The sequence below is a fragment of the Cataglyphis hispanica genome, chromosome 10 (assembly GCF_021464435.1).
Source record: "Cataglyphis hispanica isolate Lineage 1 chromosome 10, ULB_Chis1_1.0, whole genome shotgun sequence".
Taxonomy (NCBI): domain Eukaryota; kingdom Metazoa; phylum Arthropoda; class Insecta; order Hymenoptera; family Formicidae; genus Cataglyphis; species Cataglyphis hispanica.
The window spans coordinates 5,346,642-5,362,111 of NC_065963.1; the positions used below are offsets into that span (position 1 = coordinate 5,346,642).

At 34.4% G+C, this 15,470-nt stretch overlaps 1 protein-coding gene and 1 non-coding gene across 6 annotated transcripts in view; both read left to right on the top strand.

Annotated features, from left to right (window-relative positions):
• Nucleotides 1–15,470, top strand: part of LOC126852511 (cytospin-A) — a 42,554-nt gene that overhangs the window by 7,301 nt on the left and 19,783 nt on the right. For 2 of the 5 annotated variants that reach the window (XM_050597370.1, XM_050597375.1), the window contains exons 2-3: nt 9,777–9,874; nt 14,809–15,006. In XM_050597370.1, coding sequence (XP_050453327.1) covers nt 9,777–9,874; nt 14,809–15,006 — 296 coding nt within the window. Of the gene's footprint in view, nt 1–851; nt 1,146–1,731; nt 1,866–7,628; nt 8,078–9,776; nt 9,875–14,808; nt 15,007–15,470 lie in introns of those variants that run through there. The other 3 variants (XM_050597372.1, XM_050597373.1, XM_050597371.1) reach the window with 3 other exon arrangements.
• On the top strand, nt 10,920–10,991 carry Trnac-gca (transfer RNA cysteine (anticodon GCA)). The gene has a single exon. It is a non-coding gene; the product is annotated as a tRNA-Cys (tRNA).

Genomic DNA, 15,470 nt, shown 5'->3' on the forward strand with positions numbered 1-15,470 from the left:
TTGCGTATCACGATACGCATCTAATACGTTTCGTTATGCAATGTCACGGCCTAGTCCAGAAATGCGCATTATGTCATGCAGCCCGTGGAGGTTTAACTGCACTTTGGCAGAAGTATAATCAACAAACAAATGATCTCTTGCGCATTATTTAATCAAATAAGTAATTATCTCTACAGTCTTTTGTTAAAAAACGCATACTTTTCCTGACATTTGTAAAAATATCTAACTGTGATTTCAGAGGTTTTTGGGCACTAATTTTTTAAGGAAGCATTTTTCGACCCATGTTTATAGAAAATTTTTTGTTTAGATTTAAATTTTCTATAAAATCTCAAAGTCTGATCGGAACATTTAGACTCACCCTGTATATTGACATTACATTAAAGGAATTTAAATTTTGAAAATTTTGAAAATTTGCAAAATTATCCTTTTTTAAATTTTTGGTCTAATATCATATCGATCTTGATAATATAATGCTTAATCTTATCTAATATAATCGAACACATGTTAAAAAAGACAACGCATAAATTTGCGCGTTTATCGAAAGGGAAAATGAAAAACTCAAGCAAAAAATTTTTTTTTTTTATTTAATTATTTATTTATTTTTTTTTTTTATTCAGGGGAGACAAATTAGAAATATCTTCAATCGATTTTAAATAAATTTTATTTTGACGAAATCGCGAGGAATTCAAAATCGCACGTTTATAGAGAAATACTTTTGATGTAAAAAATTCGAAAATTGCACTCGTCAAGAACCGTCACGGTACGTCTATCCATTAATCCATCTATCCAGTTACCCATCCATCCGTCCACTTTGCCCATCCAAGCCGAATGCTAAAGACGATGCGTCGTCATCGGGCTGGCAGTCTCGCGCGGGCTCTCGTTCGTGACGCACGTGGTTTTGCGTTCGTTCCTTCGTTCTACTGTCGATACGATCACCGTTATAAAGCGCAATCTTCGATTCTGCGAGGATCAACGGCGTCTCCGTAGTGTCGCGTGAGTAACTTCGTGAGTACACGCGAAGTCGATAGTCTGTGACAATCGGGCCATATGATCAACAAATCGCGCGATCTCTGCCGGGACCGTTAATGCGATTGATATTGTCATTTGTCACGTGTGGAATCGTTATTATTCATCTATAACGTGGAGTATGAAATTTTGATTTATTTAGATTTATTTTCCATGTGATGGCGTGATTTTTTTAGTTAGAAAAAATATGCCTTTTGTATTTAATTATTAGATTCACGTTTATAATAGAATATACAGAGATAATTATTATAATTAAATGCGTGTATTATTTTTCCTAATTATTATCAAATTATGCAAATTGATATTTTATGTATGATATTCTAGTATTTTTTTCTAACACGCAAGCAAGCAATATTGTCAAAGCAAATTTTCATTATAACATTATCGTGTAATAAGAAATTACATTCGGACGCCTTATTGAAGTACTGTAATTAAAATTGGAGGAATCTTAAAAAATGCCTCAGAGAACTTTTTGGCAACATTAATACACATGGTTTAAAGATTATTTTTTTTATCATTATTTATTTTTTTAATTCATTTTTATTCTATTTTTATTATACTACATTTTTCTACTTATTAATTTGGAACACTTCATGTGATAATAGAAAAATTTTTAAGCCATCTGAGATGTAATAGAAAAGTAGCGGTGCCTTTTTCGGTCATCCATAAAAAAAAAAAACAAGCTGTGCAATCTGTTGCATGCAGGATTCTGATCGAGGGCAGCCGGAAGGAGATTGCAACGGGCGGAAAAATGGATTCTCACGACGGTAGCGCGAGGTTCCCCCGTCGCGGTCCGCGCTTAGATTTACGTGGGACGCCACGAGCCATAATCACGGCAGGTGGGTAGAGCCGAACAGGTATTTGGAGCGCGACAGACAGACAGACAGGCGGGCGAGAGGGCTGTTCAGCGTTGCGACGCGTGAAAAAAAAAGCGAAAAAAAAAACAAAGAACGCAAACGCGCGAGCCGGCAAACGATCTAGCAAATGAAATTAGCGGCGATTAGGTCAGAGGGTCACCTACTTAGCGTGGACCAAGATCGCATAAAAAGTTGCGATGCACGTGATGCTCGCAAAACGCGACTTCACGAGAAACATGTAGCTTGCGCTGATATTAGAAGCGTTAAGTTCTTTGCATATGGATATTCTTGTTTTAAGAAAGTTAAGTTTCGCGAAAAGAATTAGATATTTAAGTTTATACACCGTGTAAAATTTCTAAAACAGACGGAACGCCATTTAGATGACGTTGACTTCTCATAACATTCATTAACGTCAATTAAATGATGTATCATCGAGTTATCTCGAGAAGCAACGATGACGGAAGCTTTGCTCTTGGAACGCTAGGTCGTAATTTTATGGAATGCGGGTATAATTCGACAGAAATGCGTTGAGAAGGATAGACTAGAAGATAGGCTTGATTTATAACACTTTTTCACTTTTTACATACGAGAAATGTTAATGTGTACACATGTTTTCAAGTCAGATTTATATATTATATAAATACATATATATATATATATATATATATATATATTAAAGAATTAGACTTCTGAAGGCTACATGTTATATCAGAAGATTTTAATATATTTATATGCATAATATACGCTATATATCTCATTTTTAGCAACATATGATTAATTTATACATATCTTCTTCCATGACAAGATATGATTCATTTTGTAAATACGCGCTTCTCTTTCCGCTGAACATCCCAACTCGCTATTAATTAATTAATTGCCAGCGATGATAATGATCGAGTACCTGCCGAGCGCAGCGACACGACGAAAGTCCGAGTGATTGAGAGCGCGAAAGGGACCCGACCGTGAGTAGGGAGTCACGTTGTAAGAGAGAGAGATATATATATTAAAAGAGAGAGAGAGAGAGAGAGAGAGACATCACTCGTGGAATAAGACCGAAAGGAACGGTGGCGGAATGGAATGGAGCATGGCATGGTATGGCATGAGACGTGGTCAGTTCGCATTGAACTGCCGAATCGGACGCGTCTCGGCGCGTCTCCTCGCGAGAGGGGATCCGCGATTTATTCCGATTTAATTAAATTCTCGTGCATTCTCGACGATCTTCGACTTCGTCTTTTCTCTTCGAACAGGAGGGTGCTGGCGTTCGCGGGATACGAAAGAATTGAAGATACCTATGTACAGGTGTGTCCCTCGCGCGCAATTCCTCTCACGTCGATTCCCGCGATTTGCATGCCGACGACGACGCATACGACGGGCCCCTAAAAATCTCTCTCATCGGGATCGAGATCTTACGAATCGATAATTTACTCGGACTTAACAGTGCGTATACATGCGGGTGTGCGTGTTTTTTTTTGCGTCGGGCGAATTGTTTCGATTCCGCCGAGAGACATAAATTGGATTAAGAACCGCGTGATGCGACAAAGTATCAAGTAGTAGAGCTTCCGCGATCCCGCTGGCGTAATAAAGCTTAATTAGCAACGTATACATATATGCGAACGCTTAATTCCTTACGATGTGGTAAGGCTTCCAGAGAGATTTATAAAATTATACTAATCTAACGGCAAAACGAGGAGAAGAAAGAAACACAATACGCAACTAAAAATAATATTATACTTTTGTTTCGTGTTTAACCGTAACATTAATGCGCATGTGAAGTTGATAAAATGAAAAGATATTAAATTTATTGAAAAAAGCCACGGAATCTCATGGTTACAGCTTCATCTTCATTCACTTTATGATTTTCTACCGAATGCACGTAACGGTACAAGTGTAACACCGTGGTAATGAAGAAGCAAAAACATTACTGCTCTATCTATGTTGTGTAAAGCGTGTTTAAATTTAATCTCGGATGTGTCCTCAAGTAAATTCATTAATCGAACATTAACTTTTTTTAACTTTTTATTTTTTTAACAAATTATTTTTTTTATTTTATGTAAAAAATATTTATACTATTCTATTAATAGGTATTTATATATATTGTATATGTGTGAATCCGTTATCCACATAATTTAGAGTAATCGCACATTTGAAAAATACGTGAAGTTTGTTTGCTACCTCAAAATGTTGCAAGTGCGAAAAATATTGTGTAAAACAAATTTTGTTTATTTTCATATATATGGCATACTTTATGCGATCAAATTTATCGATCATTTATATCTCAATTTCTGTACAAATTTCATCGACATCCTCGCTGTAAAACGCACCTCTCGGCTGTCTCTCCATACATAGTCACGCGATTCGTCGCGCGTAGCGAGATATCGTTGTTCGCGCGATCGAACTCGTCACGTGTCATCGCTCGCGGCACGTGCCGATGCACTCGCGCGACGATCCGCGTCCCGGTTCGACGAATCTTGCGCGTTTCCTCGGAAAATGCCGTCTTCAACGGCGCGTCTCGTTCCATGCTTTTAATATGAACGCATGCACCTGTCGCAAGAGATAATTTTGCGATTGAAGGCGATCGTCCGTCGAAGATCGACGGTAAAAGTTAGCGATCCGTTCGCATGGGTAAGAAGTGTAGCTCGTAACTGAAAGCAACTTTAGAACCGTACTGCCCACACTGTGCGGCTCTAAAGCTGCCTCCACGCTACCATAAAAATCATTTCAATAAGGCGAAAAGCATAGAGAAACATGCAATAAATAAAATCAGAAGTATAATAATAGAAATATAAATATAATAGAAATAATAGAAATAAATATAAAATATAATATAAATATAAATATGTAAGACTTGTGAAATGGACATTAAACTGAGAATTTTTAAGGAACAAATTATAAGTTTATCCGCGAAAAGAGATATGAAAAATGTTAGATTTTCTTTTCTTATATATTTCGTTTTTTGATTACATGATTGAAATATATTTCTCCATGTAAATGTATTTGAATCTATAATAACTTTTAATTAAATAATAAATAATAACTTTTTTTTATATTTGCATATTTCTTATCATTTTCTGATATTACGATAAAAATAGTATAAATCGAATGTATGTATATTCCAACGAAACGAGAAAGTACTTGAGGAGAATTATTTCATTCACGTGTCTTTTGCGCGAGATATAGAGCCAGCGTAATACAAGTCTCGCTGTTATTGCTGCTGTTCCCGACAAAGTGTAGGCAAAAGACCTATCGCCGCCACACCCTGCGGCTAAAAGCGAAAAACATTGAGCTATGACGACGACTTGCCTCATTGCTTGATAACGCGAGCACCATCATCTCCAGCGATTTTGCTCGGTAACGCAAATTATTTTTTCGCGCGCATTCAAAAAAATTATGACGCAATGGAATCTTTTAATTTTTCGTCTAGGATATATCTAGAGTTTTTACATTCTAGTATTTTAGATTCTAAATTTTTCCAAATTTCTTTATATTAATTCCGATATTTTTCTAACTTGAATCGTCTAATTTTCAAAATTCTGTTATCTCTACTCTATATGGATTGTCGAATCTTTATTATCTTAAATTTTTGGAATCTTTAGATCTTTAATTTCGATCTATGAAATCTTTCATCTATTTTCTACATTTTTATCTTACGAGAATAAAAGTATGCAAAATAATAATATTCCTCAAGTTCTGTAAAGATATTGAATATTGAAACGGTTGTGCATTTCTTTCGTAGTGTGCAAGTTAGAATAGTTTCAATATATTGGCGTTCAATATATCGCAAATGATCATAAATATCAGCAAGTAATATCAGAAAATATTTGGTTCCCGTTATTATTGTGCCGCGATGCAAAGTGATAATTTTTTTACATTTTCATATTTATTTCGTGTTTCAGTCCGATGTCTCTATCGATTTTTTATTACGATCATGAATGGATCGTCATCGAGAGCCAATGATCCGTTCCGTAGGAATTCCAATTCCCGTGTTGTTGAGAGAGAAACACGCGACGCGGTCGCTATTAAGTAGGCAGGCGTACATGTCGTATACGGGGTGTCGCACGATGCATGCAGGAATTTTCCGAGAAAAATCCAGGCGATTTTCACGATAATTCATCTATGTTTGGAAGACTTTAAGTTTTTGTTGTTTTTGAACTATTAATTATAACGTGGATGAAGCCATGTGATTGATAATAATAATTGTAGTAAAAATTATTTTCGCGAAAAAATTTTTAGTGTCGTTAAAATTCGAATAATATTTGTTATACTTATGTACGGTCTCTTGAGATATCGCTAAGTGTATGCGCGAATCGTACATATCTATTACTGAAATTGATCCTCGAATTGAAATACGAGAGAAAGATCGAGGGAAACGGGAGATATGATAAGATCGATATTCCAAGGACGCTAGGAGTCCAGAGATGCTGCAATTCGCGATACGAGAATCGCAAGGATGTAACAGTCCCGGGATGTTGTGCAACCTAGAATCCGTGATCCGAGAATGTAACGGTTCGAGAATGATACGATCCTGGTTTCGAAAAGTCGTGCCGAGAATGTAGCGATTCAGAAATTCCATTCCATCGGAATAACAGTTTGAATCCGAAAATAATTCGATTTACATTACATCGCGGATTTTAGATAATTTACATTCACAACACGCACAATCCGCATATAATTATTCTCTAACATTGCCAAATACCGTTCTTACTCCGATCAACAATAAACCACTCTATATTTACGACGATAAAATTAATAATTAATTAAGATCGAGTGAAGTAATTAAATAATGTCATGATGAACGACGCGTTCAAGTTTTAATTATCGATACATCAAAAAGTCAAATTAACCCTTTTTTCTTTTCTCACCGATTTATTATTTTTCGATGCGGTGAAAACGGGACACCCCATATACGCTGTGAGTATTCTACAGCGAGAGAGACAGAGAGAGAGAGAAAGAGAAAGAGGGTACGGATGCAGGGTAGTACTTATGTACGTATGTACAGAGCGTAGTTACGTACCGGGCGTGCATCTTTATTATTGGTCGAGAGAACCCGGTACGTGCGCCCGAGGTTCGATGAACCTTCGTAAGGTACGCATGTATACGGACGTATGGCCTTCCGATCGCCTGGTGTTGTGGTATCCGCGGCAGTTAAAAATCCTGCTACACGAAACCGCCGTGTTTTTCACGGGACCAATAACGCTCGCGGTCACGCGCGATGATCGGAACGATAGGGATCGAAAAGGGGTTTCTCAAGTGTCAAAAATAGAACTGATATATTCCGACAATAATGATAGCAGTAACGATGTAATTAATGTCAAGTTTCAGATTTTACATTCTCTTAACTCTTGATTAAATGACTACATTTAATCAAGATTATTTATATCAATGAAAATTGTTAATAAATAAAAAAATAAGTATGATCTCATTCTCTTTTTCTCTATATTATTTTTATAATATAAACTTCTTGGAGTAAATCGAAATCTATCACGGCGCGAAATAGAAATCAACGAAAAATATATCGCAAAAAAACGATAATCACGAGATTCGATAAATAATGCAAGCGTTGAATTATTTGTTACAATGAGTGTTAGATTTTTCGTAATCGAGTAGGCATTACGTGCGCTCGCTAGCGAGTGAACGTAAAGTTACCTCTGGATATTTTTTAGCTTATCGCAGGTAACTTAATTCTTATCTTGCCGGTTCTAATTCCGTCAGTCTTCGGTTGAGCTTCCTCGAGTGTCGTGGTGTCGGTGAAGCACGAGATCTATGTTTGCTACGAAATATATATTTCGCACGTTTTTTATCTGCTCGAATTTATGTCCAACATATGATTTCTGTCAAATCGGCGCGCGATTCTTGGTGTTATGCTGAAATCACAAAATGGTTCATTCGATGGCCGATTCGATATTTTTTTCTTTGTCAATGCTTCTGTTAACACGAAGGCAATTCTTTAGAAAATACCTAAATGCATTTCTTGAAAGAAGCATTTGATTTAATTTGATTATCTCGCATGCGTGAAATAACGTGTGATTCGACTATATGATCTAATGGGTGTGGAAAAGTGTGGAAAAGATTGACATCTTTTCATGTGTAATGTGAGGATGTGTGTGGTATATATAGTGTGTAAATGATTCAATGTGCAATTTCATTCACTACTGAAAATGATTCGGCAGTTTCTAGATGCATTGAGTGGGAATTCGGTAATACTTTACGCATTCATATATCGTATATTGTTTGTATATCTTTTTTTTTTTTAGATGATCACTATACACTTTTCACAAGAATAACATAATACACCAGAAATATTCTTTATATATTTATACTTTGATTATATTTCTTATAAAAATATAATTACGTGCTGACTAAAAACATCGAGCTTATTTATCATGTGATACAATAATTATTAATTATTATTTTAGCATGTGTTTTATCATGTGATACAATAAGTAATGTAATATATAAAGAAAAAAAAAGAGATAAGACAAAGATAAAATAATAGTCACACCCATTGATGATTTTATACCTTCTTGCGGAAAAAATCTATATAAAATGCAATGTTAATAAATACTATTGTAAATAAATACGACAAATTAAGTAGATATTCTTCGATTCTCACTGTTATTGCTAGATACTTGAATTTGTTTAAGAAACTGATATCTCTGATGTGATAATCCAATTTTTATCTTATCTAGAAGAGAAGAGTTCTCTTACGAAAAGATTAGTAAAATTAAATCTATTTCATCTTTTCGTGCAACATCGTACACATTTTATAATAAATTACACAATATTTAAAGAATTATACTAATTATACTTTAAAGTATAATGAGAAGTAAAAATGCACGGCGCACGGCGTGATATTATTGAAAGAATAAATATTAAAAAATTATGTGTATAAATTATTATATTAAGTTCTTCATTAAGAACCAGCAGTTATTAAATGATTATACATAAAAATAATTACAAATTAATTTATATAATTCAGTAATCTATTTTGCACACGGAAAACAAGAATAGTCTGTCGGGAAAAGATTAATTATGATAGTTAATTGTAACATGTAATATATTATTAAGATAGAGTTATTATACATGTAATATTCAAAATGTGACAACTATTATATATTTCTAAATCGATTCGATATCTGTCACTGTTACGGCGTTCGAATATTTATCCGTTCATCATAACATAAATCATGGCTGAATCAGAGCGTCACGGAAACGTTAGTTGGCGCGCGGCTACTAATAATTATTTTTATTTTTTTTTTCACATTCGTCCAGGATAATTACACGTATGCCGCACGTGTACGCGCATTGATTATCGCGAAAGAGAAACGAGAGTTGAGTTCGCGAAAACTACCGGCGATCCGGCCCGATGATTTTGCTTTTTTGTTACAAAATCGTATCCGCGCGCTCGATAATCCAGTACTTTACGATATATAAATAAATAAAATGGCTAATGCCATGATTTAATTGTCGCCCTTTTATCGCGGTACGATGGACGCGAAATAGAGCGGAATGATGTGTTATGTGTTTTTGCGATCGCACTCCTGATTGTTTATTTCTGCAGAAGATAATTTTCAACAATCTCTCTTTTTTTCTTCTGTGAGGATATTATCGCGCCAAAGATTACATTATCTGCATGAACATTTTTTGTAAATCATTTTCTTGTCGAGTATTTCTGCAGGAAGTCGATTGTAAAATGTCAAGTCTTTCTTATTATTTAATTTCTTCCTACTTTCGATAATTATTAAAATAAAAGTGCGCAGAAATATATCCGTTTTATTTCTCTTATTACTTTCTATTCTAGTTACTTTCTAATTAAAATTATGATTAAGACTTAATATATAATTGCAAAGTAAATCACAAATAACAGATACTCATTGAAAAATATTTTTTTCTCAGACTCGAAGCGGGATGTCCGTGGGTTCGGGCGGGCGGGCACCGTTTAAACGGACCACGCAAACTACCCTATCGATTTCGAAAAAATCCAGTGGAAAACAGTAAGTACATACGTTAAGGATTATAATAAAAATTGCTTGGCGAGCCAAAAATAATTCGATACGGAAATACGTATATTAATATACACTTATAAATTTATCTATCCAACTTACATATAAATTTCAGAATCTAAATAAGTTAATATATTGTATTGAACAATAAACAATGTAATGCAAATAATAAATTGGATTTTTTAATTTGTCAAAAAGAATAAATTAAAATCCAGATACCAAGCCAGATGTCAAGCAATTTTTATGACTGCATAATATATAAAAGATAATTTATTATTAATTTATTATTTTACAAAATGTGTGTTGAAAATATAATATACAATGCAGTTTCTACAAGTCCTGCATTATCGATCTCGTATCGTAACAGATTCTTAGTAGTGAACGAGAGGCTATACAGAGGACGCTGGCGTGCAATTTCATCGTCGTAGTAATAAGATCGCTCATTATCATAATCGTAATATACGCGACATAGTAGCACGGTATTCTTATACGTCACGGGTCGGGAAACCGGTTATTTTTCCGAGAAATCCGTTATCTACCTGCCACTACATAAATGACTCTGAACTTTTGCTTCTGGGAATTCTGCATCGCGACTCGACAAGTCGTTTGATGTCGCATTTTACTCGTTGACGGATTTTATTGTCGAATGCGCGGGAAAATTATCTCCAAGTATATATATTAATTACAAAATATTTAGATCGTTATGAAAATTGAGAAATTGGAAATATATGGAATATTATTTTAGAAAGCATAAAATTTGCTTTAGTGAAAGGTATGTTAAAGTTTTTTCAGATTGTTTCATGCATCTAATGTTTTACACTGCAATTTTTATCGTAATAATAAATATCATTAAATCAAAATTAAAAATTGTTATTTTATTGCAAATTGTTTTTTTCTTTTTTCTATTTTATATGTACAGGTTGGAGATCTGTTCATTGATTTAACATAACGATAATTATATTTGAATATTTATTATAAAATTTTATCCTGCCAGTTGAAGCTGTGAAAAGGGTTATTTAAAAAGAGAATCCTCATTGGGGATATAGCTCAGTGGTAGAGCATTCGACTGCAGATCGAGAGGTCCCCGGTTCAAACCCGGGTGTCCCCTTCCCTTCTTTTTTTTTTATTTTATTTCTATCCTCAAAATTATTATTTTTATTCATCTATGCTTACTATTTATATTTATTTTTGATAAAAGTCATTTTGAAATATTATTAAAACATTATCTAATTAATTCTTTATATTTTTCTTTATTAAACTTTGCTTTACTTTCAAAGATCTGCGATAGATATTTTACGATAAAGAAATTATTGAATAGTTTTATTATTCTCTTAGATTTTTGTTCTCGCGATAAGCTACTGAAATTTTTGCATCTAGAAAATCTCGCGCGAAATAAATGAACAAAACAAAGAATCTTTTCATGAAAGTTATATATAATTTCTTTGTGGAAGATATTATCATACAACTTTATTAATAATAGATAGGCACAAGGTGTGTCACATTTCTCTTAGTAATGCCACATTAATGCAACATAACGCTTTCGCGTACAGATAGAGTTACTGAACATTCTCGTATAAATTCACGTCGCGTTTTATCAGTTAAAATCCGATTCTCGGAGACGAGAGAGCGAACGTCACGTAACCGAGATAAATGAGTGCATGCGCGTGTTACGAGCCGGTCTAGACGATCGTCTTCTAGAAAACATGCTTTTCTACCTGCGATATTCATTGCACAAACCGGAAAACGCGCACGTAAACTCTTTTAATGCAAATGCACGTGAACGATGATCCAATCCCATTATATTTTCGTTCATTTTTATATAATAATCGAAAAGTACACACTCGATGATGAAAAAGTAAGAACTTATCTTTGATATATTGAAAATTACGAGAAAAGTTAAAATATTAATTTATGCAAATATTTAGTTTTTTAATAAACAATATATGGTACAATAAAATTTTAATAAAATTAAGAAAACTTACTAAACTATATATATTACTACACATATATATTTGTATATATGTGTATAATAATTTAGTTGATAATTATAATTATTCATATTGTTGTAAAGAGATTTAATTTAATTATTTCTATTCCTATTTTACGTAATAGTTAAAATATTTCAATTTTTTTTCATTCGCATGTAAAATTCAATTCTTTCCCCCCACAATAAGATTGGCATATTTATATATATCTTTACGTCGATACGAAATACGGCTTACGATTTTTCTACTCGATTCCATCAGCGGCACAAATTGTTCATAATTTACGTAATGCCGGGTGAGCATTGTTAACCGAGTACGGATTACGGTAATACCGCATAGAATCAATCTTTTGTTTTACGGAGCTCACTGATTGATCGATCGATCGATCGTTCGTTCGTTCGTTCGTTCGCAACAAACGGATCTGACGAGAGGGCATTGACCAACGGTTAGCAATCTGACCTCATCAACTGGCGGAGATATATACTGGTATAACTTATCGAATTGGATTCTCGATTGCCTCGATCTTTATCCTTGATCTTTTCCCAACGCGCGATTTTGATCCTCGATATCCTCGACGATAACGATAGATAATTTAACGCGAAAATAAATATGGCTATATTAATTTCTTTAATAAGTATCGTAACACATGCAAATATATACGATTATATGATTTTATATGTGTATGATTAAAATATACATATTTATCAATCTGAGAAACGTCCACATTTTACATTGCTGCATACACATATATATATATATATATATATATATAATTTTTATAAACGCGTTTATTACTCCATAAAAGCTTTTACTTTTATTTATATTTTTTTTTCTAATATTTTAATGAAAATATTTCTATATTTATCAATACAGAATAGTACTCACTTTGAAATGATGAAAAATTTTCCCGACATCGAGGGCATCATGCAACCTTCGACGAGACATCTTCCTCCGCACGTGATTTTCTCGATTAGATGTAACTTAATCGTCGCGAAGACGCGATAACGAAATTAGCGTTGGTGCGTGAAACCGACTGCCACCGTCTCTCTTAATTCTTATTCCCGCAGGGGAAATGTTAACGGCGCGCACGCACACATGCGTTACGCAATTCCCATGCCCGTTAATCACCTGCATCGTACACGCACTTCTCAGCAATCGCCTTACATTAATACGCGCGCGGGTATTACGTAATACATATCCTATTGATTCCTTGCGTAACTAGAAATTCAACGGCTTTCCTGCGTTTATGCTGGCCCGATCATTATCGAACGTGTGCGGGCGAATAGGCGGTTGTTCACCGCCTCCGATTTTTTATTATGCAACGAAATTACGGATTGCACATCGATTGTTTATGTCTTTTATTATTCTTCATCATTCGTGGGCGCGAATATATGTGCGAAAGCGATACGATCTTAAAATTGTTGACACAACAAGTCAGCTACATATATGGAACATATATTGGAACTTTCTAATATATTAATTTTTAAAGAATTGAATTGTATTAAATTATATATGTAACATAAAGCAGAGAGTATCCAAAATAATTAATATTTAAAAAGCTAATTATTAAGCACAAACAAATTTTTTTATTTCCTTTACCTTTAGACATTTAATAAAATAAATCTCGCAAAAAAGATTTTTATATAAATATAAACTTTTGAAAAATATATAATAAAATTTTATAATTTTTATATAAATTTTATATAAATAATATATAGAATTGTGAATATTATAGAAATATAATTGAAAATATTATTGTATTAACAAGCAGTCGATATATCATACGAATCGTTCATCATGGGAATTAATCACCTACGCGAACCGATGATAAAAATTAAAGAATAATCGCGTTTTGGAAGATAATTCAGATGCCGATGTGGAGCGCGATTTACTATACTACCTCGCTCGAACTCGAGTGACACCGTGAAGCAAGGTGTCAAGGTCAGCGCTATTGTTAATATATATACACGCTATCAGCATTATACGTAGTAAAACATTAGCGTCGAATAACGAGTGACGCTTGTCATCATTGTCGAAATATTTAATGAATATACGTGGGGAATATTTTATGTATGTATGTTCCTTGATTTTTTAGCTCATCATTTAATAATCACTCTTGATTCTTTTTATCGCTCGATTTTATGATTCATTTATTAATGATAATTTCTTAATTCCAAAATTATTAGCAAATTACATGTAAATCGATAAAATTTCAAAGCACAAAACAAAATATATTTGAATCTCTTTCTCTCTCTAAATATATTTAAAGAAATAATTATCGCCGCTATCACAATGAAACAATTTATAATTCATATCCTTCCACTTCAATTTCTATTTCAAATAAATATATCACGCAAAATACTTATGAAATAATCGCGCCTATCGTATTATATTTCGGAACACGATTATTCTTTAATATTTTTATAATCGATTAACAAAGCGCGATCGTACCTCGAAAAATAATACGATGATAGATGTGGAGCGACTTACGCCACTACCTACTCACTCGAGTGTCGCCGTATGAATGAACAAGGTCAAAGTCGTACTATTGTTTACATATTGCGTGTTAGGAATTTATCAACTACAGCAGATTTTGCTACGAGCAAAACGAATCGTTCGAACGCGATTCATTCTTTCATATTTTTATCATTGGTTCGCATAATTGATTAATTCCTGTGATAAATGAGTCGCCTATAACATATCGATTACTTGTTAATATATACAATATATTTTTTCGCAAAATGATATGTGTCACACATAGAGTATCTAACGAGTTAATATTAATCTGGCGCTTCAGGAGTGGCGTCTTTATAATTGCAGTCTCTTTCCAAAATAGAATGAGAGCGCATCGCGCGATTCAGCCAATTAGTCTCGTTGCGGTCAATGCCTCCGTCAATTAAGAAAAAAAATATGTCAATCCCTAATTAATGCGGATTTCAGGGCAAAACCAGCGGAGCCAGCAGCAATTGCAGCGGCACCAGCACCGGCACCAACGAGATCAGCGCCGGACGCGGGGCGAAAAAGGGACGCGGTCGCGTCGCTCTTCAGCGCGAGAAGGCCGGCGGCGAGTAAGAAAGTCGAGCGCGCCATCGTCGTCCGAGGAGACAAGGCGACGAACCCGGCGAATCAGCGGCTAAAGTAAGTCCTCAAGCATGATTCCTTGCATGCGCCTTCGTCGTTCGTAAAATTAAATAAAGAAATAAAAGAATAAAAAAACGAGAGAGGAAAAAAGCGTCGCACGCGAGATGCGTCCGTTCGTCGTTAGTTCGCGCGAATCGGGTTCGACGACCCGGCTCCGGGCTCCGCGCTCCTTTCCTCATCGATTTCTCGATGCCACGCGCTGTACGAATGGTATTGAGGATGTACATATATCTCCGGCTATCTCGATTCTTCCTCTGCGAGAACGTCGTCGAGATTGCCGCCGCGTCGAGTGTTCGAACGCGATCTTGATATGTATGTATCTCGGCAAGACATTTATCTCTAAGTTAACAACAGACATAATGATTTGTGTGCAAATTTTTGCAAAATACGCGATCGATATTTTTCTATATGCACAATTAATTATTAATTTTTTTATGTTTATATATTCTTATATATATTTT